The 23,623-nt window shown below is 37.5% G+C and overlaps 1 protein-coding gene across 1 annotated transcript; it reads left to right on the top strand.

Moving 5' to 3' along the window:
• Positions 1–236: 236 nt before the first annotated feature.
• LOC131066384 (uncharacterized) lies at positions 237–22,948 on the top strand. Its single transcript, XM_058001137.2, has 2 exons — positions 237–895; positions 22,503–22,948. Exons 1-2 carry the CDS (start codon positions 310–312, stop codon positions 22,688–22,690), a joined length of 774 nt encoding a protein of 257 aa, XP_057857120.1. The 5' UTR covers positions 237–309; the 3' UTR covers positions 22,691–22,948.
• Positions 22,949–23,623: the final 675 nt, after the last annotated feature.

Raw genomic sequence — 23,623 nt, 5'->3', positions numbered from 1 at the left:
TACACCCTAAATTTTAAGATTAACACACCTTATTTCTTAACAATAATGAACTTCATTAGTATTACCCTTTGTCAAAACTTGAATAAAATATAAATAATAATTCCATATAAAAATAAATTACTCAAAAAAATTATTTTTGTACATCAGACAAACTAAACATATTTATAATTAAAGTAAAATAATCTTGTTTTACATAAATAATTTCTCTCCAATTTCACCCGATATGAAACAAAAAATGATTCATTCTCTTTAGCAACCGACCTACAAGCCTATAAGCCCTTTTCTGGTTGGGAGAAAAAGAAAACAGCCATGGGAGGGCACGGAGGTCTGAACATTCTCCCGCAGAAGCGATGGAACGTATACAATTTCGACAACAGAGAGCGCGTTCGCAAAGATGAAGAAGCTGCCGCTCGGGAAGAAGAGCTCAAGCGAGAGCAATCTGCAAGAAGAGATGCCGAATTCCGCTTAGAAAAGCTCCGTCAAGCCAATCAAGCAAAACGTGGCTTCCAAACACCTCAATCCCTACCTTCGGTTTCTTCCCCCCAAACCCTCGCACAAGATTCCACACAAGAAGAACTGCCTGATTCTGATTCCAAGCACATTAATTTGTTCCAGGGTTGGAATGGATTTCAAATGGAAGGCGAGAAGAGTGATGATCGGAAGGAGAAGAAGAAGGATGATTCTCGGCCTCCAAAGAAGCAGAAAAAGATGAAAGAGGGTGGAGAGAGTGTTAGGACTATTTTGCCTGAGGATGAGAAATACAGGCTGGGCTATGGCGTTGCGGGCAAAGATGCCAAGACGCCGTGGTATCTTTCTAAAAGTTCTGTGGCTCAGCAAGAGGAGAACGAGGAGGACGAGAGAAGATCCAATTCCAAGGAATTTTCCCAAAGGAATGGTAAAACTCTAAATTTTCTTTTTCACAGTTGTAATAGATTTTCGTTTATTTGTGAACAGGATTTTTATTTAAAGATTTTAGATAAGATGTCATGAAAATGTATCTGGATGCCATTTTTTAATGTTAATTCCATTTCCAGTGATGAATCAAGAGAAAAATTTTGCAAAATGTAGTCAGAAAGATATCTTGGCCCAATAACACGGTGTAGCTTAAGCCAGTAGAAGTAATAATGTATTATACCGTCAACATCAGAATTGGATTCTTCCATAATCAACCTGCCTGGAGACGATGGGGTGCCTGGACGGTATGGGCCAGGACTGAGTGGGAGTAAATGATAAATGATATGCCTATATTACATATATAATTAGTCGCGATGATGTGGATGTGGTGATCACGGCCTACAGTGGAGTCTTCTGGTCACTTTGGTTTTTCCCAAAACAATGATTTTTGGATAGGTATCCATTTTTTTCTCCGCTGAACTAAACGACGATTGATTACCAGTAGGCTAGTTTTGGGGCATATGAAATTGGCTGTGATTAATGTTACTTTGCGTCGACTAGCTAGCAGTCAAATCTAATGTCTCCCACTTGCATGCTAAGCTTCTTTACCGCTGAGCTGCTGGCTCCTTTGTGGTCCACAGTTGAATATTCTTCTGACTATTTTAAACAGTTTCACCTCATAAGGCCTGTCATTAGGAAACTGTATCAAGCATCTGAACTGAATTCTGTTACTAAAAGATCTCATACCCCCATGAACCAAACCTAGCCTGTAAAAGAGCTTTTAGATCATCGTGCCAAATGATATAGACTTCAAAGAACAAATTTAGTCAAGATGCTGGAAAACTTCTGGATGATGTTGCTCAAAAAGATATCTTAATGGATATTAAAAATAGAATGAGCTGAATACGGGAGGGGAAATAAACATCACAGCAGGAGTTGAAAAAGGACTGACGCTTAAATCTGTACGCTATTACCATGCCATATTCTTGATTTCAAGTCTGGTTCTCATTAAAAAAAATTGCATTATAGGTGTTAGAAAAATTGATAAGAAGTTATAACTTATAAGTTTATAACAATGATAAATGAGTGCCAGCTTCCAGAGGAATTCATTGTTTAAAGTTGAAACCAATAATGTTTCCCATTCAATTCTTGACTCCAGATAACCCCACAAAAAGAATAACAATGCAGGTGTGATAAAGATTGACAAGAAGTCATTATGACGGAGATTAATCCCATCTTCATTTAAGCACTTGCCAAAGAAAGTTTCACGAGGAACTATAGAGATTTACGAAAGTACTTTCATTTGGATAGGGAACAAAATGTAAATGAATGACATCTATGTATAAGGTAATATCTGTTGAAAATAATAGCTAGCTTGGATACCTAATTATTGAATTTTAATGTTGTCAATGACAATTAAAATTCATATGTATTATCTCTCATGTAAATCGAATTATTGGGCTGGACCCAAACATGTAACGTGGAAGGCAAATAAATGTATTATTAAGCTGGACCCAAACATGTAACGTGGAGGCAAGTAAATGTAATTTTGGACTGGACCCAAATATGTAACGTGAAGGATGTAAAATGACAATGTAATATAAATAAATAAACATGCAAAGCCGACTTGGGGTATTGGCGCCAAAAGGTTGATATAAAACTAACAGCAAATGAAGTCATTCCAACAATCATCTACTACAGATATAATCTGCTCTCCAATATTGGCGAACTCTTCTTCACTTGTGCGAACTTATTTAAGGCTGTTGTTAGGCGCAGATCTTCATGCGAACTTGAAGGCTCTCCTTGTGCGATTCTGGTCCAGTCTCCCTTAGACATCTGCTGCTGATCTCCCTTAGTCATCTGCTGTTGATAAGAGCTGCATCCTTCATTGTTCTACTAACTTGCTGTTTGGACAGCAAACTGAGATAAGTTCGTTGTATTGTAATTGCCTACGTTTGAGATAATACATATTGTATTTTGATGGCTGGGTTTTTCACCTCTAAGAGGGAGGTTTTCCCAGGGTATTGGTGTGTCTTGTCTTGTGTTTTCTTTGCTGTTACTGTTCATCTACAGTCTGTTATAATCTGATTACATAAAATTAACATCTGATTGCTTAAAATTAACAATATCTATGTTAAAAATTGTGGCAAAATTTGCTACCAAGACTACTTGATATGATCAAAGTCTAGTAGAAAATGTTAGTTTGAGAACTTAAAGTAACCGTATGTGCTTCCTAATTAACAGGCCTTAAAAACATATCAGTTTTGTAGAAAATTTATGAAAATCAACTACTGTTTCATTGAAAATTGTGAATATATTTCCATATTTGTAATTTGAGATTAATGATTGAGAATGGAATTGCAATACAAAGACAAATGCTATAGGATTGACAACAAGAGGCATGGTCCTTCTCTTAAAACGATCAAGTTTATCTACCTTTCTTGTTTGACGATGCAAACTAAACTTTTAAATTTATTTCAAGTGTATTGGTTGGGGACCATCTGTGAAGTGCTTAGAACCTTTTGATAGGTATTGGTAATTTCATTTTGATCCCACGTCATGATGTCAAAATCTTATCCACATATATGTTTAAAACCTTCTTGCCCAAGAAGTTGTGTGGTAATGGTTGTGGAGACTCTTGTAAGAGCATGACCTAGATTCAAATCCTCCATGCCACCATAAGTTTTCTTATAATTCTAGTGAAATGTTTCAAGATTGTGGTGTAATGATTATTGCGTAGTTTGAAAACTCAACTCTATTAAAGTAATATTGTAATATTTAGTTTATAATGGTCAATTAAGTCTTTAGGATAGATTTTAGGAATTTTTTATTCTTTAACTTAAGTTCTTACCCTTTTGCTTTATGTTGCTGATCTTATCCTTTACGAATAAATTGTTTATATCTCTCATTTAAGGAGACTTTCACTCCTTTGTTAATATTGAATATCTTGGTAATTATTCTATGTTTTTACTTTTTGTAATATGGTATCAGAGTTGAGGTCACACACTTCAGGATTGTTGAATGCATGAGATCTATGAACTATTGCAGTGACGACTCACACATGTGACATAGAAGAATGTGCCGAAGGAAGCTATATAGATTCATGCATGGGTTTTTGGCATTTTTTCAACCAATTCGTAATCTTTTATTAGCAAAAAATTGTGGGCTTGTTATTCCAAAAATCATGTGTGTTTAGTAGGTAATTCATGTCGTTTTCTTCTGTAGTTTGCACACCCTATTTCTTTGTGAAAATCACACCAATTGTATGCAAAATTGCATAGGGTTTTCTGAAAAATCGTGGGGAGGTTTTTGTTGTTGTTGTTGTTGTAGAATCATGATTGTTTTTATATAAAAAAGTGCAGAATTTTGTAACAAAAATCATGTGATTTGTTGCCTGCAAATCACACTTTAATGAGAGAATGCCTTGAATCAACCAAAGAAAAAAGAAAGATTTGATATCTCTCCTCATCCATTTTTACACCAATTGATACCACTTGAGTCACCAACATATTGAATGCTTCTAGGTGGCTTGTAATTTGTTCACCCTTTTCCATTCTCAAGGAATATGATTTGTTCTTCAAGAATATCTTGTTTACTAAAGATTTGGCTTGATATATGTCATCAAGTTTCATCCATAATTTCTTGGTAGATGACTCTTCATAGACACTGATTTAAACAGAGTTTGCTAGGCACAATCTGATTAGACCCTTGGCTTTATGGTTCATAACATTATATTGAGCAGTTAAAGTAGCATTTGTAGCCTCTGAAACTTTTTCATCAACATCCCATAAATATCAATCAATTAACAAATTCTCCATCTGCAGCTTCTACATTTTAAAATTGTCACCAGAAAACTTCTCTACCTCTATTTTCTCTGATGTGCTTGCCATCTAAATTTTTTTGCAATAAAATCACAAAGTATCTTTTGCACAAGCTCCCACTCTAAATTGGATTAGTTCAAAAAACCTAACTCTCAATTGAAACCAAAGGTGATCAAGCTTTGATACCACTTGTAAGGAAGCTAAGATAGTGAAACAACCTTCTACAATAATCTTGAGAGGAGGGTATGCAATATTTTTAGATCTTTACAATAGTTACAAAAACTAAACATAAATAGCATTTATAGCACACCATAGTGATTTACATGAGGAAAACCTTTTCCGGAGAAAAACTCCATTCTCCAAATTCCGTTCAATATATTATTCAGAAATCAACAAGATTACAATATACTTGATGATGGCCGACCCCTAGAGATGAGCACCCCTTGTGTGCAATCAAATAAATTAATTAAAATTTAATTGTTTGTGTGTTGGGCTGACCTCCTTGAAGAGTTGCCCTTCTTGGGTGAAAGGATGTATTTGGCAAGGTATATAAGAAGATAATTTTGAGATGAGAGTGGAGAAAAAATTAAGAAAAATCATTAGATAATAAAGCAGAGGTAAGGAAGTTTGGCAAGCAGATCAATACTAATTGCCTTAAGCAGACTTAAGGCAACAATGAACACAACTGAATAAGCATTGAGGCGCTTAAAGAGCAGATCAATTCTAGCAGTCAGGCATAAGAGATCAGATCAGCAGTCTTCGATATAGAAATCAGTCCAGATCTGAACCATATTAATCAGCAGTCAATAATACTCTAGTTCTGGTGGATCTCAGCCAGGGTCTATCTTTTTCAACAATTTAAATTGATAAATGATATCTCTAATGCTATTTCATCCCTTGCTTGGCTTGGAATTGTGATTTTAGGGCAAAGACTAGGGCATTCACAAAAAGGGACATTACAAACTCCTCTGAATGGTATTTACAAAATCATGAGCAAAAAGTGGCACCCAACTTATCTCCAATCAAAGATGCTGTATGATGTGTTAAAACACACACCAACATTTGTAACTCCCTTTTATAGCTTTTTTTGTGTCAACATTTTTACATTTTTTAATTTGTAAGAGCCAACTTTTGGAGGCCATAACTTTTCATTTGGGAAGTTAATTGATGAATTATTTGAATCTTTGGAAAGCTTGTGAAGTGCAAGCTATAACCCATTTCGCCAATTACAACCACTTTGGGGCTCAAAAACAGCCTCTAAGTGCCTCAAACTTGACTTTGAAACTTAAAAAAAAATGAAAACTTTAATATCTTGAAATCTAGACACGATCTTGGGTCAAAACTTTACCATTATGTTTATTTGGCAATTCCATAGCTTTGGGGAAAATTTTGGATCCATCTGTGCTCAAGTGTAAAGTTATTATAAATAGAACCTTTTTGTAATTGCAAGGTTGGGACACCTTTTTCCTAACAATGGTTGCCTCTATGGTCTGTGTTGCACAAATGACATCGCCATACTCTATTCCATCTATTTTTTTTTTCTTATCTTTGTCTATTTATGATGCAAATTGTAAGAGAGATTTCCTGGGTTAAATGGGCATTTTACATAGATTTTCAAGAGTTCAGAAGGGCATTTAAATGAGTTTGTTGAACTTGCTGGCCTTACTACACTCCCACTCTCAGAACCCTCAGTGGCAGCCATATTTTATGACTTATAGCTCTACTTCTTTGTTGCATTTGAAATTCAACCTCCTCACTCTCACTACTCCCTATGTTTGTTTTTGTTAAGAATTTCAAACAGAGCTACAAGTTCAAATACAAGAAAAAATAAAATCAAAATGTCCTCCCCATGTGTTTAAAAATTAAAAAAAACTTAAATTCTTTTCTTAAAAACTTAAAAATCTACTACATTTGAGGATACTTAAAAAAATGAGATTAAAAAAGAATGCTCTAACTTTAAAAAATGTATGGAAGACAAAAGGGCATTAGGGTATCAATTCCACTACATTTGAGGAACAATGTATGGAGAAAAGAAGGCATCAAGTAATCAAATTGAGATTAGAAAAGATCTAACTTGGCTTGAGACTCTTTTGTTTTCTATGGCATCAAAGAAACAAGATCCTGTTAATTCTTGAGATAAATTCAAAAGATTGATTAGTATACAATTTTATCTTGCTTGTCATAGGGAGGACAAATGTATGGAAGACTTTTTTTGAAACAAAAGAGTCTCAAAGTGTACAAGAATGCACTAGTGAGCTTTGTAGAAGGGCTATCCAACTGGAAGAGAAGAACGATGAGGTTGTCTTGATGAAATACAATAGGTCGTTTTTGTAGCTGTCTTTGTAAGCATGTTTACTTTCCAAACGCTTAGATTTAGATGTGCTCATGCTCATTACCTTAAGGTAGATGGTCCTTCAAGGCAAGACTAAAAAGGTAAATCTTACAAGCTCTAAGAAGCAATCACCATAGCGGTTTTGAAATCACCAGTTTTCATAGACAGCAGTTTCGGATTTGCCAGGGAAAAAATGATATCATTGGTTTGCTAGAGGGACAATGTCATCACAATAGTTTTTGGTGACCTGTGGCATTTCAATTTTCAGTAACTCTTTTCATTTTTTGTGCATTTTCTGAGTCTTAACACTTCCTTTGCCTTGTTAATTTATTTATACATACTGTAAACGTGATTTAGTATTTTGGGGATTTAGGAGCAGTGTTTAGCAAATTTTGTGTTCCTAGTGACTTCCAAGCATTTTCGCAGGGCTGTGGGGCTTTTGTGAAAGGTTGTTAAGATCTTGGAGGCAGAGAACCAGTAAGTTATTGATGTCTTTCAAGTCCAAGAGACTTGGACCAGTCTGTAAGTGCCACTCGAGTGATTTCTAAGTAAGATCTACTCACAATTTGCTGGAGATTTCACACAAAGTGGGTTTCTCCAGGGTATATTAAAGTTATGGCATCTTGTTCTGCATAATTTTCCTAACATTTCCTTGTTTATTCTTGCATGTTAGTTTCACTCAATTGTTTTGCTTTCAAAGATATTTGTTGTTGATAAACTATTGGAGGAATATCTGCCATAGTTCAATTATCTCTTTGACTTCAATTTGAAATTTACTTCTTTGTAGTTTTCCTCTCAGGCTACTTGTTAATTTAGTCATTTCATTTTATATTCCTCACCTCCTCAACTTTATCAGAGGCATCACTGTGACAAAGGCAATTTCATATATCACTCTGTTGTTCCATGTGGACAAATTTGGTTACTTGTTTTATGTAACTCATGGCTGCAGAATTTTTGGCATATATGGATTCACATTTGTTGTTGCAAGTTTTGAAACTATTCTGGTTCATGTTAATCTTCAATCCTTGTTTGATTTGGTAGTTGATCCAAAGTTGATACCATGCAATGTGCTGAATGCTTTAAATGGCTTTTTGTGAATGTCTTAAAATAATCAAATCAATACTGACCACATTTGCATTGGGGCTTCAGATTATGACATCAGACGTCTCTTGTTTGGATGTATGCTGAACTTTCAAGTCATTCATTTATATTCTGGATTGAATCATTCCTTACAGCTTTCTACTTGTTGTGACGTTTTCACACATTATCCCATTGCAAATGGGGACCCCCACTTTTTGCTTTTTGCTTTGCTTTAGGGTTAGTTGTCTTTTAGCTTGGCAGTAGTTCGTGTCTTTAGTCTTTGCTTATGAGAGGGTTTGGTTTTGCTAGTCCAACGTTGAACTAGTCTTAGGAGTTGTAGGCAGTCTAGCATCAATCTGATCTTCCTTGGGGATAGTTTAGAGCTCGCTCAGCTTTAGTGCTTAAGTGTTGGATAGAAGTCATGATTTTTCATGAGAGGTGATTCACAATGCAACCCATAAGCTAAGTCATGAGATAAGTTTTATGAATGATGAACAATTTTCAAGCAACTAGAGTGCTTCAAGGATTGGATGAGGAGGAAAGGATCAATCAAAGTGGATGAAGAATGGGTGTTAAAGAAAATACAAGTGTGGATGAAAGTAAAAAAATTCCATGAGGTGTAGAAATCCATGACCTTCTCAAATTCCTTGACCTCAAGGAATCCATAACTTTGTTGTGATGATCAATCTTCCAAGGGTTGGTCGAAATACATAAATTTGGTGATGCTTAAAATGATTTCAACCAGGAGATTACCTCCAATCAATCTTGCAACAACTTCCTTTACTTGGCGAAATCAATGAATTGGACATGAGGTGATCTTGAGGGAAGTGGGCTATTTATCCGTGAGTGTTCAAATTCCTTGACCTCAAGGAATCCATGCCCAAGATAAGTCCATGGCATGGAGGTCATGAGGGTTATGATGAATGGAAATTGCAATGATTAAACTCGTTCTTGAACCTTTTGCAAACAAAGTGCTTATGATGATGAGAATAGGAAGGAGCTGATGTGATCACGTTATTTCATGAATTAAAGAGACAAAATCAAGCGATTTGTCATGAGTGCTCAAATTCCATGACCTCAAGGAATCCACGACTTGATGGACTTATGGTTGAGGTGAAGTGAAAATTGCCCTATCAAGTTTGTTCTTAAAGATTTCCAAATGTGCAAACAAAGTATTTTAATGAGGAAGGCAAGAAGAGTTGAAGTGATCAACTTAATCAATGAGTTGGAGAGGAAGTGATCTTAAGGTAGATTAACGATTTGTCTGTGAGTGCTCAAATTCCTTGACCCCAAAGGAATCCACAACTTGGGAGTCTAGAAGGCTATGTGAAATGAAAGTCCCTTTAATTGAATTCATCCTTGGATCTTCAAAATCTACAAACAAAGTGCTTTTAATGATGAAGGTAAGTGAGAGCTGATGTGATTAATTTTATTCATGACTTGAAGAGGGTGAGTTCTCAAATTCCTTGAGGCCAAGGAATCCACGACCTTAGGGTGGAAGATCAACATTTTTTCCTTGAAGTCAAGGAATCCACAACCTTAGGGTGGAAAATTAACACCTTTCCTTGAGTGCAAGAAATCCATGACCTTGTGGAGATGAGTGAAATATCCCATGTTTGAGCAAATGAATGCCTTAGTGAAACAAGAATGAAGAACAAGAAGTGATGTGAGAGTAAAAGAATTGAAGTCAAGATTGAATGATGAAAGAAGAAAACACACGAATCATGAAGAAATCAAGGAAAACCCAAGAAAATTCCATAAGTCAAGGTGCAGGTGAGGATTCTATGACCCCAAGGAATCCACGACCAGCAGGCAGGAATTCCATGACCTCAAGGAATCCACGACCTTGAGAGCTTGAGTGAGAACCTCAAATGAGATGAAGGAGTTGATCAAAGGATGTAAATTTTAAAATCAGACTCAGAATTCGGACCTGCACAACTGAAAATCAGAAATCAGAACATTTTAGAGTCTATATTAGATAACATGTTTTTGAAATCAAAATATATCTCGTGTATTTGATCCTATCCTTGCTAGTTTTGCAGTCAACTAAGGAAGAGGGTGAAGGAATAGGCTGCAAGTGTTTCAAGGAAACATTGCAACAAAGAGGGAAAGCTCTCCACAACACTTCAGCAAGGCAAGGAAGATCAATCACCAATGTAAGGAGAAGGTCAAGTACATCAAGCATGGACATCTTAAGGTCCACATCAAATGCAACACAAAGGCGAAATTCCCAAACAAGTAGGTGAAAAGTAAAATGATCAAGAAGAATTAATCAAAGTTAGAAGGTTGACTCGACAAAGATGATACAATTTGGGAATATGCCCCATCACCATCAACATCACATTCAGCAATTTGAAATGTGAAGTATCAAGAGATATTGCTCAAACACATACACTTGTGAGAGTTACAAGGTGTAAGCTGAAGTGGTGACAACTCACCTTCACCAACCCAATCACATCACTTCAAGTCAAGGCGTCCAGATTCAATGTACTTGACTCATCCAGCGAAGATGATAGCTACCACATGTGGAGGCACAAAGATCGATGTACCTAACCTCATCACTCATTGGTTGTCATTCAAGGAAGGACATGTGTCCTATTTATTGTGTTGCAAGGTGTGTGCCCTTGGTCTCCTTGTGCTATGCAACGTAGCGCTCGGGGTTGCGACATGGCTTAATCGCCTCCCGTGGATTCATCGAGTCTCGTGGTTGTATCTGGTATTAAGTGGTTGATCTTTTGGTGTAACAGCAAGCGTGTTTCCAACATATTGTAATTGGTCGAGTTTGTTGTAACAAACCCTAATTAGGGTTTTATTGTTAAATCTTGGCCATTGATTTGAGAATCAATTTAAGCCTTTGAATTGTAAAGAGAGCTCTATATAAGGCTCAATCCCTCTCATTTGTAAAGGTTAATAGTTAGAAGTTAATAGCAGAAGTAGTTAGTATTAGAGTAGAGCAAGAGAAGGCAGAAATTGTTGCCAATGCATGTAAACAAACATACTTTTCATTCATTTTATGGTGGATAGTTGTGTTTATTCTACATATTGCATGGTTTCTAGGTATGTCCTCAAATTTAGATAATGTTCATTCATTATGATGAAGAAGTGCGATGATTTTTGATGAATCCTTCAGTTCATACCATTTACACCTTGTTGATTGCAAGTTGTTTTGCATGGTTAGCCTGAACCTAATTATTATTGTGGCTAAGTTCGATTGTGAATACTTCATTTGGATTGCGCAATTATCGGGTATTTGAATGGATTGTTTACAATATGAAGATATTTCACTACCTTAGGAGATCACACTCTTTCTATGGCATTGTTGTAGTTTTTGTGCCCTAGATCAGTAATCAGATTTATGTCCTTTAATTATGCCCTAGTTTGTTAATCAGATTTGTAACATTTTAGTAAATCATAATTCAGTAAACTCAGAAATGAAGGAAGTAAACAAGAGACAAACACAAATACCCTTGGAAAACCTCCAAGGAGGAAAAACCCAGCATTAAAGACCCACAGGTCAGATTATATATTCTCCCTTAATATCACAAATACAATACTTAGCTTCCTTGTCAGATCTGATCCCTTTTGTATGACAGATCTCCACTTCTAAGCTCTTCAAGTCTGCACCAAAATTGCCTAAGTCCTCTTGGACAAGTTCGCATAAGTCTAGACAAGTTCGCACCCTCCTTGTGTAAATTCACACTTTTCATGCAGAGCTGATTCGCTGAAAAATACTTGATGAATTGTCTTTGCAAGATATCTTTATTTATATGTGTCTTAGCCTTTATTGATTCAAGTCAGCCTCCTTCCTTTTGGTGCCAATATGGTTATTGTGGCGTGGGGTATTTAGGATGGCGTGCAAGCATAGGGCTGGGCTTTAATCTTGGGGGCACGTTACCCTTTAGGATGGGGCCCACTCCTAAATGGGTTTGGATGTTGCCTTAAGGCAATCCGAACCCATATATTGACCTAGTTACAAACAACACTCCCTCTTAACTAGGGAAGAAGAGAATACATAATCTGAACCTTTAGAGTTCCATCTAGCACACAAGCATAGAATTACATCTTCCACCTAGCACACCAGCATAGGATGGTTCTAGTACACAAGCATAGAAAGTGTAATACACAAGTGGGTCTTTACATAATTACAATTATCCATCTAGCACACAAGCATAGATTGGACACAATTCATTCTTGCACACAAGCAAAGAATGATTCAAAGTGCTGCAGATAGAGTCACTAAGATTGGAGCTTCCTCTCAATCAGGGCTCCGTTTTCCACAATACCAAGTCTGTCTCTGAAGTATTCGAACTTCACTCTGGATAGAGGTTTGGTAAGGATGTCTGCAACCTGTTCATCCGTGCTAATGTACTTTAGATGAATGGCGCCTCTTTGCACCATATCCCGAATGAAGTGATAGTGCGTTTCCACATGTTTGGACCGATCATGGAATACAGGATTTACTGACATCTTTATACAACTTTGATTATCACAATGAATGGTGGTAGGACCACGAGTTTGACCAAATAATCCAACGAGGAGTTTGCGAAGCCACACTGCTTCTCTGGATGCAACAAATGCTGCAATGTACTCAGCTTCTGTAGTGCTCAATGCTACGGAAGATTGCTTTCTACATGCCCAAGAGATCACTGCAAAACCCAAGTTGAAGCAGATACCCGAAGTACTTTTCCTGTCCTTGACACTTTCTGCCCAATCTGAATCTGAATAGCCTTCCAAGAAGATTGAAGTGTTAAGTGAATACTTCAGCCCATAACCAATAGTGCCACGCAGGTATCTTAGGATGTGCTTGGCAACCACCATGTGAACAAGTTTAGGCAAGCTCATGAATTGATTGAGGGTATTCACAGCATAACAGATATCTGGCCTTGTATTGACTAGATACATTAATGATCCAATCAGCTGCCTATACTCAGATGGATCTGCAAAATCAGAGTTAGCTGCTGAAACACTTAACTTCTTTAAGTTAGATTCCATAGGAGTATGCATGGGTTTACAATCCATCATTCCAAATCTTTTCAGAATATCAATAGTATATTTTTCTTGACTTAGAAAAATTTCATTAGATTTTTGCCATACTTCTAACCCTAGGAAGTAATGCATTAGATCTAAATCCTTCATTTCAAATTCTAAGGCTAATTCTTTCTTACATCTTATAATTAATTTATTTTCATCAGTGAGGAATAAATCATCCACATACAAAACCAAAATAAACATATCATCATTATAAACCTTTAGCATCAGCATCATTCTTACAAAACCCTAAGCTTAGTAAGTACTTATCAATTCTTTCATACCAAGCCCGAGGAGCCTGTTTGAGCCCATATAAGGCTTTCTTCAACCTGCAAACGTGAGAATTACATAACCTTCTAGTTGCTCAATATAGACTTCCTCCTCAATAACACCATTGAGGAAGGCTGTCTTAACGTCCATTTGATGCAGTTCCCAACCTTTGGTTGCAGCAATAGCTATTATAGATCTAATAGAAGTATATCTAGCAACAGGAGCAAAAGTTTCTTCATAATCTATTCCTTCCTTTTGAGAAAAACCATGAGCTACAAACCTAGCTTTGTATTTTTCAATACTACCATCAGCATTATGCTTAATTTTAAATAATCATTTAGAGGAAACAACAGACTTACCTTTGGGTCTGGGTACAATGTCCCAGACATCATTCTTGATGATAGACCCATACTCTTCATCCATGGCTAATTTCCAAGCATGATGGGACATAGCTTCTTCAACATTGTGAGGTTCAGACTCAATGATATTACACATCATAGAAATGTAGTTGGCGTGATTTTGGAATCTCTTGCTATCTCTAAAGGTTCCTCTGGGAGGAGCAAATCCTTCAGCATCTTGAATAGTGTTTCTAACCCAAAGTGGTCTCTTCTTGTAGACCACAATATCCTGAGGTATATCGGTAAAGTGCATGGGTTCTGTTGGGTCATTCTGAACTTCCTGATCCGGAAGGTCAGTAGACTCCTCCTGTATCTCAGGGTTAGCATCAACTATTGAATCTTGATTTTCAATCACCATATCATTATTGTTGGGTAATGAACCTTTAGATCTTTTGAAAGCAATATCTTCTTCAAAAGTTTCATCTCTACTTACCTCAACATACCTTTGACCTGAAATGTAGATCCTGAAGGCTTTGGAAGATTCGCTGTATCCCACTAAGATGCCTTTCTTTCAAGATGGATCCAACTTGGTTCGTTTTTCTTTAGGCACATGAACATACACCGGGCTCCCGAATATCCTTAGGTGGCTAATGTCAGGTTTGATTCCTGTAAAGGCTTCTTCAGGAGTTACATCCTTTAGGGCACAATGAGGACATCTATTCTGAATATAAACTGCTGTTTTGGATGCTTCCGCCCATAGAAAAGGTTGCAGGTCTTGATCATGGATCATGGCTTTTGCAGCTTCAACAATGGTCCTGTTCTTTCTTTCAGCAACTCCATTTTGTTGAGGATTGTAGGGAACACAAAACTCCCTCTTAATTCTTGCATTAACACAAAAGTCATAGAAACTACCTGAGGTGTATTCACCTCCATTGTCAGACCTTAAACATTTAATTCGATTTCCTCTTGTATTTTCAACTAAGGCTTTGATTTCTTTAAATCTGTTTAGGACTTCTTAAGACTCTTTAGATTTAAGAAAGTAGATCCATGTTTTCCTAGAGAAATCATCTATGAAGATAACATAATACAGGAAACCGCTAGGAGATGCTACAGACATAGGACCACATAAATCTGAATGAATAAGTTCTAACTTTTTTTTAGCCCTACTATCGCTTTTATGAAAAGGATTCCTTACATTCTTACCCATTGTACAACCTTTACAAGCATCATCATGAGATAAACTAAGTTTAGGCATACCTTTAACCATTTTACCGAGAGTGGGAAGAGCTTGAAAGTGTAGATGTCCAAGTCTTCTATGCCATAGCTCGCATGATTTAGGGGCCTCATGAATGAGAGCTTGAATTGGATTAGCTGCAAGCTTATATAAACTATCACATCTATTTCCAATAACACGAGCAGTTTTGAAATTAGATTTCTTAGACCAAGCGAGTACTTTCCCTTCAGAAAATGCTATTTGCAAACCCTTATCTTCTAAGGCAGAAATGGAAATAAGATTTCTTTTAATACCAGGTACAAAGAGAATATCACAGAGTTATAAGGAAATACCAGAATCTAGTTTTAAAGAGGTAGTACCAGAACCTTTTACCGAGTATCGAGCATCATCACCGATTACCACATGAAGGTTGGTGTCCTTTTCAATCAGATCTGAGAGATGCTCACGAAAACCTGAGATGTGTCTGGAGGCACCACTGTCAAGTATCCACGTATTACTGTCCGTAGGAACATTGCTGGATAGAGCAGAGATAAGAAGATAATCCTCACTTTCTTCGGCAACTTCATTTAAATTGACTTCCCTTTCCTTTGGATCATTTTGACAATCTCTGACATAGTGACCATACTTATCACATCTAGAGCAACGAATGTGAGAGGAATCTCTTGATTTCTTCCTTGGATCATAGGAGGAGGATCTAAAATCTTTGCTTCTCTTTTCTTTCTTCCAATGTCCACCTTTCCTAGATTTAGCTAAGAGAACATGATTATCTTTGTGAGAGTTCATGAATTTTCCTCTTACCTCAATTTGAGATTCCTCTTCGATGCAATCAGATTGAAGACGCTCAAAGTTGGGACGATCGGCTCTTAAAATGGTTCCCATTCATCAGTTAGACCATTTAATGCAATCATAACAAGATCTTTATCCGAGATTTGGCAATCAAGAGTACTTAGCTTGTCCTTTAGTTCAATCATAACAAGATCTTTATCCGAGATTTGGCAATCAAGAGTACTTAGCTTGTTCTTTAGTTCATTGATCTTCATGAAGTAGGCTATGATTGAGTCTTCTTCTTTCATTTTCATGTGAAGAAGTTGCTGTCTTAGAACAAGAGCCCTACTGAGGTTGTTGACTTCATACATCCCTTCCAAGTGTTTGATCATTTCCCTGGCAGACACAAACTTTGATATGACAGTGACAAGATGATTCTTAACGGATTCAACTATGAACTTCCTAGCCTTGAGGGAGTCTTTCTTGAACTGTTTCAGCTCTTCAGCATCTTCTGGAGGAGACAACCTTTCTTCTTCTACGAATTTCAGCAGATCATTCTCTTCAAGGATCAATAGAATACGGACTTTCCAAGCAGCAAAATCAAGGGCTCCATCAAGTCTATCTTCAGCCCTCAAACCTGACATTTTAATTTGAAAACAAACAGCAGCTATATGCAACAAATGTTTTACTAAAATCAGAAGTTAGTGACACCTTAGCTTTGATACCATGTAATTTTTGTGCCCTAGATCAGTAATCAGATTTATGTCCTTTAATTATGCCCTAGTTTGTTAATCAGATTTGTAACATTTTAGTAAATCATAATTCAGTAAACTCAGAAATGGAGGAAGTAAACAAGAGACAAACACAAATACCTTGGGAGAACCTCCAAGGAGGAAAAACCCAGCATTAAAGACCTACAGGTCAGATTATATATTCTCCTTTAATATCACAAATACAATACTTAGCTTCCGTGTCAGATCTGATCCCTTTGTATGACAAATCTGCACTTCTAAGCTCTTCAAGTCTGCACCAAAATTGCCTAAGTCCTCTTGGACAAGTTCGCATAAGTCTAGACAAGTTCGCACCCTCCTTGTGTAAATTCGTACTTTTCATGCAGAGCTGATTCGCTGAAAAATACTTGATGAATTGTCTTTGCAAGATATCTTTATTTATATGTGTCTTAGCCTTTATTGATTCAAGTCGACCTCCTTCCTTTTGGCGCCAATATGGTTATTGTGGCGTGGGGTAGTGTTGATGTGTATTTTGTACACAACCAAACACAGAATAAAATACCTAAAGGTACCTTATCCTCTCTTGAGCAAAGTTTCCTGACTGGTGAAGATCTTGCCGAAGGATCAGTCGAGGTAACTCCAAGGTTCTTGTATGTAGGTTCTCTACTCGTGGATAAGCTCTCTGTGGTATGATGTGATTTTGTTGGAATCACAAGGGGACTTACACTTGACAACCTAAACGTCTGATTTGCTTTGAATATTACTGGAACACAGGATTTCACTAGCCTAGATTTTGAAAAAAGGAAAAAGGATGAGGGCGAGGAAAGGATCTAATTTTGACACTAAGAATGTAAGAGCAATGAATGACCTTTGATGAAATTCTAACTAATTCTTGTTTTGACATCCCAGGACCATCTCCACAAGGTTAGTGCGATCTTCGGAGGAAAGCTTTATGACGTTCAAATCATCACTACAGGCATAGACACCATCAGGCTGATGCATGTCAATGAAGAAGCGACAATTGAAGTTAAGCTCAAGCTGAATGATTCCAGTTGACTACACAAGGCAAGTCTGCAATCAACAAACTGCTAGCAGTATGGATATACAAATTTCACCATCAATCAAACACATTTCTTCCACTCATCTAATAACATGAAATCAACTATGAGAAGTATAGAGACCATGCAATTTGTTGAATCGACCCATAGATTTCACCATTTCTTCAATGAAGTTTTACAAGTCTTTTACAACAACATCTTGGCAACAATCTTTTCCTTCTCTTTCTATTCTACTTTAATTGCTATTCTATCAACTGACTATTCACTATTTCTAACTATTCACCTACTATCAACTATTGACTAACTATTGTCTATTAGCTAACCATTGACTAACTATTAGCCTTTACAAATGAGGAGCCAGGGCTTATATAGTGCCCTCAATACAATTCAATGGCTAAGATCAATTGAGATCGATGGCCGAGATTTTACAACGAAAACCCTAATGAGGGTTTGTTACAACGAACTCAATTCTGGCCAATGAAATAATTGCATTATTTGGACACATGTCTTCTCTGGAATATTTGACCAATGAAGAACCGGGGTAGGTACATCGAAGTTTGTGCCATCTCCCATGAGTCAGGTACATTGAATCTGGACATGCTGATGTGGACCTATCTGACTGGAAGAACAGTGACTGGGATGCCACCTTGTCTGGTACTTCCTTTGTTGATGTTCAATTTGGTGATGTTTAGAAGCTAACTTTAATTAACTCTTCTGAAACTATTGGCTTCTTCAACGGACCCTTGCTATAACCTCGTTTGTCTTTGATGTGCAAGATGGATGGTGTACCTTTCCTTCAAATGCTGGACTGGAAAAGGTTGTCCTTGATGATGCCGGGTTGGAGAAGGTCGTCCTTGTTCTGGCCTGGTCTTCTTTCATCTGCCAAAACAAATCAAAAGATGATTAAGGACACATGATAAATTCATTTCAACATAGCATTTTCAACTTAAATCATCAACGAAAAGATGTTAACATGAAACTTGCCCAAGATTTTCTCCAGGAACAGACCCTATAAGAATTGCGCCCTGGACCCTTTGGAAGGGTCAGGAGCGAAATTCCAACTTTAGCTCAAAATTCACATTTTTGAAGGTCAAACATCTTTCCAAGGTATTCCAAATAGTTTTTCTCACTCTAGTCTAGGCTTGACTTAGCACAAAATTTGGAGAAAAGGATGGTTTTAGTGTTTTTCGCTCTGGACCCTTTGGAAGGGTCAGGAGCGAATTTCTTGTTTGTAGCTCATTTTTTCATCATTTCAACTTCAATCCACCTCACAAGGCAAGGAAACACTTTTCTTCTCTCATCCAACCCAAGTTTATCTTGATTTTGCAAGGCAAAATAAGTGATTGAAGGATTTTCGCTCTAGACCCTTTGGAAGGGTCAGGAGTGAAAATCTTGTTTTAGGCTCATTCCTCCATCATTTTAACTTGAACTCACCTCCAAGACTAAGGACACATTGCCTCACTCCTATCTAGGCCATAAAAATCAAAATGTTAACTTGTCTTGCAAAGAAAGTAGGTGATCCTAGGATTTTCGCTCTGGACCCTTTGGAAGGGTCAGGAGCGAAATCCTTGGTTTGGGCCAATTTCCATCATTTTTTAAAACAAACTAACTTCAAAAGGGCAAGAACATGTCTCCTCGCACCCATCCAAGCCATGAAAACCTAACGTTTGACTAGACTTGCAAGGAAAATAGGTGGTTTTAAGATTTTCTCTCTGGACCCTTTGGAAGGGTTAGGAGCGAAATTCTCATTTTGGCTCAATTCCTTCAAACTTGATAATTATTGACCATTCAAGGACATGCCTAAGGACTTCTTTAATCATGATCCACACTAGATTTGGCATGAAACTAAGGGAAAAGATAGGTTTTACACAATTTCGCCTTGGACCCTTTGGAAGGGTCAGGAGCGATTTTCCTTTTCTGGCCCAAAATCATCATTTTTTTCAATCCCAATCTTCTTTGCAAGGTGAAATTTCATCTCTTTTCGCCTTAGGAACAAAGTTTTAAGCTCAAGCAAGGTTAAAAATATATGCTTGTAAGGAATTTCGCTCTGGACCCTTTGGAAGGGTCAGGAGCGAAATTTCCTTCCTTGGCCAAAACACTCATTCCTTAACTCCTTCAAACGTCCTTAAGGGTTTCAATATGCCCATTCTCCCTTTCAACATGCCTTGGACATCAAAACCTGGCCAAATAAGTAAAGAAATGAGGTCTAGGAGGATTTTCACTGTGGACCCTTTGGAAGGGTCAGGGGCGAAAATCTCATTCTTGACTTGATCCTTCATCTTTTCAACTCCAATCTTCTCTGGAAGGTAACAAAACATTATTCTTCACCCAGGAGACAAGGTTTGTGGTCTAAGCAAGGTCAAAAAAATAGGCTTGCAAGGAATTTCGCTCTGGACCCTTTGGAAGGGTCAGGAGCGAAATTCACCTTCTTGGCTAGAATCCTTCATTTTTTCAAAGCTTTCAAACATTTCCACCGTCCAAACATGTCTACTCTTCCCTTCAAAATGCCTTGCAAATCAAAATTTGGTCAAATAAGGCAAGAAATGAGTCTTAGGTTGATTTTCGCTCTGGACCCTTTGGAAGGGTCAGGAGCGAAAATCTTGATTTAGGCTTTAATTGCTCATTGGAAGGGTTAGGAGCGAAATTCCTAATCTTGGCCAAAATCCTTCACATTTCTACGTTCCATCACCTCAAAAGGCAGAGACATGTTATTTCCTTCCCAAATTCGCCCATGGAACAAGGTTGGTATCCAAAACAAGGGAGCAAATGAGGCTTATGAAGAATTTCGCTCCGGACCCTTTGGAAGGGTCAAGGCAAAATTCCTATTTTTGGAGAAGATCCTCACTTTTCAAAACACTTCTCAAGGCAAGAACACATCAAGACACACACAATGCCTAATAAACCAACGCCCATCCAAAACAAGGAAGGAAAATGAGGGTTATAAGGATTTTCGCTCTGGACCCTTTGGAAGGGTCAGGAGCGAAATTCCTCTCCCAGGCTAGAATCCATCATCCCAAGGTCTAAAATCTCCTCTCCAAGGCAAAGTTGCATCAAACCTTCTCAATTATGCCTCAAAAAGTCTACAAACTTGGTCAAGCTAAGGAGAAAAATAGAGGAAATATGAATTTCGCTTTGGACCCTTTGGAAGGGTCAGGAGCGAAATTCACCTTAGGCCATGATCCTGACTTCATTTTTTCGCATTTCGTCATTCAAACAAGTGCTTTTGCCTTCATTCAAGCCCAGGAATGTGTTAGTTCTAGGTTTTGGTCAAAGTAGAATGTCTTATGGAGAATTTCGCTCTGGACCCTTTGGAAGGGTCAGGAGCGAAATTTGACATTTTAGACTCTCCGTTAGGATCATTTTATGGAATATAACATTTAAGTATATCTTTCTTCTTTCTTATACTTTAAGTTATATTCCATATATACTTCCAGGATGTTTGAGAGTGGTTTTGGACCTCCAGGAGTTATATTGCAAAATCTAGTTTTTGGAGGATTCTTCAGTTTTCCAGACTTAGTCAAATTTCAGGATCAGGACATTCCAAACTTAGCCAAATTTCAGGATCAGGACATTCCAGACTTAGCCAAATTTCAGGGCATTTGAAGATCAGGATGACATTCCAGACTTCATCACTCACCAACTTGACCTAGCTCGGACCTTCAAGAATGATACCCACTCACAAAGCAAGACACAATTAGCAACAAGAGCAAAACCAGGCCCTAAGGAAGACTCTCAAAGAAACCCTAATTCTGGGGCCCTGTGGACTCACCCTAGCTCAAGCAAAGCCTGCAATCCAACGATCCCCTCGACAACACTCATCCTGCAAAGGCTAAGAGACAAAACCCTAAAAGACCTAGAAAACAAACCCTCGAAAGCAAAAAGCAGGGGTCCCCATTTGCAATGGGACGATGTGTGAATACGTCACAACAGGTAGTTAGGATGGCGTGCAAGCATAGGGCTGGGCTTTAATCTTGGGGGCACGTTACTCTTTAGGATGGGGCCCAGTCCTAAATGGGTTCGGATGTTGCCTTAAGGCAATCCGAACCCATATATTGACCTAGTTACAAACAACAATTGTGAGCTATCTTTGGTTAAGTAGAAAGTAGTTTCATGAAAGATTTGTCCATCAAAGCATTATTCATTGTTTCCATTGTCTTCAAGAATTAGGAGTTAGCATAGATTCTCTAAACCCTTTCCCCCTTTTGTCCTTTTTTCCATTTGAGTTTGAGTTAGTTTAGGAGAAAAAGTATCACATTATTGATACATCCGATGTTCATGTTTTAGTTGTAGTTCATAAATGTAAGTTCCCTTGTCATTCCAGCAAAATCACATCAACACATTGAGTCTATCCATGTATAAAGTCAAGACCTGACTATCGGAACCTTGGAGTCGTTTCGTTTGATCACATAGTTTAGCATCCGAGAGGTCTTTGTTCAAGAGAGGATAGAATACTTAGTATCTTATTCTGTGTTGCATGATATCATAAAAAACACATCAACACTACTGAGGTTACTTGATTGAAATTTTTCAATCCTGAATTTTGACTGATTTTAATGGCTTTTAGTTTTTGCATTGGGGCTCCAGACCATGATATAAAAAAACTCTTGTCTGAATAGAAATATGCTGAGATTTCAAATACATGCTTTAACATGTTGGATCAAATCATTCCTTACAGCCTTATTCTGATTTTGACTTGATTGAAATCGTTCAACGTAAAATTAGTCTAAAGGGTGAATAATTGTGGATTCAAGTAATTAGTGCTCAATTTTTAATTTCATTTTACTAAGATCAATTTTAGGATGCCACTGCATTACATTAATATGAAAAACCACCTTCTATTGGATGGATGAACTTTGTCATATTCCAATTAAAAATCTAGAATTTAACTTTTACAAATTGGCAGCCATGAGGGTGGTTTGTTAACGTGTCCTTGATCTTGACTGTGAAATAGGTGAAATGAGAGGGAAGAAAAGGTCATTGCAAGAACTCAGGGAAGAGCGGTTGAGGAGGGAGCAACAGGAAAGGGAAAGAGCTCAGAAATTGTTATTTCCAAGCACCAGTGATTCCAGGATAAAGCGTGATTCTAATGGTCAGAACCGGGTACCATATTACAACTCTGGCTATGGAAATGCAAGATGATTTTTGGGCTAAGGATGGTTTATTATGTTTTATGGTGCCGACCTTTTTCTTCTGTATTATGAAAAATGTAAATTGATTATTTCTTTTGAACATAGCTTGTATCTCTTTGAACTTAAGAATTTTTTTGTTTGTTTTAGCCTTATGCAAGCCTTATTTTTTGACAAGGGGCATTAGCAAATGGATTACAAATCTTAAGGATGTATAATGAATTACAAAAAAAGAATGATGATATGGATGAAATAAAAGAATTTACCACCACTTGGGGACTTGGAGGAAACGTCCCCCCACAGCACCACCACTTCCGCCACCTCTGGCGTGGACATCGCTGGGTCACTTGCTATATGTCACATGCTGTTACATACTGATTGCAACCTTTAACTTCATGAAAACTAGTTGGCCTTTCATGGGACACTCTCAGAGATGTTATTTTGCAGAGTTTGCCTTGAAGATTTCAATTCACCTTTAGTTTTAATATTAGCACCACCCCCCCACCACTACTCCACCACCGCCCCCCTACTGTCTACCCCCCCACTGCCCCCTTGCCGTCCCCAAATTTAGGTCCTTGGTCTCCCTGTCCCCGAAACCCGTCCCCCTGTCCCCCTGTCAGGAAACTCCGTGGAACATTGGAATTTACCTACTTGCCTGCACTTCTTGCTATTGACCAACCTTGAAGATCATTCTGGTACAGAAAATGGCAGAAGAATTACTTAAGTACTAAAAGCGTTTGGATATTTTATAGAGAAATAGCTGAAAAATAATCCTTCTTTAGATTCAAGTAGAAAGCATTTATGCAGATCGATACGATTGATGCAAAAGTTCATGCTTGATGTTCCAAGCTGAGAGCTAGTTGTATGCTTGCAAATTGGTGGAAATATTGATTCAAACTATCCAGTGGAAAAATGGTGCCTTTACCTGGAGAATATCTGAATGCTC

The sequence above is a fragment of the Cryptomeria japonica genome, chromosome 3 (assembly GCF_030272615.1).
Source record: "Cryptomeria japonica chromosome 3, Sugi_1.0, whole genome shotgun sequence".
Classification (NCBI taxonomy): domain Eukaryota; kingdom Viridiplantae; phylum Streptophyta; class Pinopsida; order Cupressales; family Cupressaceae; genus Cryptomeria; species Cryptomeria japonica.
Note: the sequence above shows the minus strand (reverse complement) of the source record. Positions and strands in the feature narration are given on the sequence as shown.

Bases quoted from the DNA above. Each gene is read 5' to 3' on its own strand.
- LOC131066384 (XM_058001137.2), top strand. From the start codon at position 310: ATGGGAGGGCACGGAGGTCTGAACATTCTCCCGCAGAAGCGATGGAAC. The intron at 896-22,502 runs GTAAAACTCTAA...ACTGTGAAATAG, and splicing joins GGAATTTTCCCAAAGGAATG to GTGAAATGAGAGGGAAGAAA.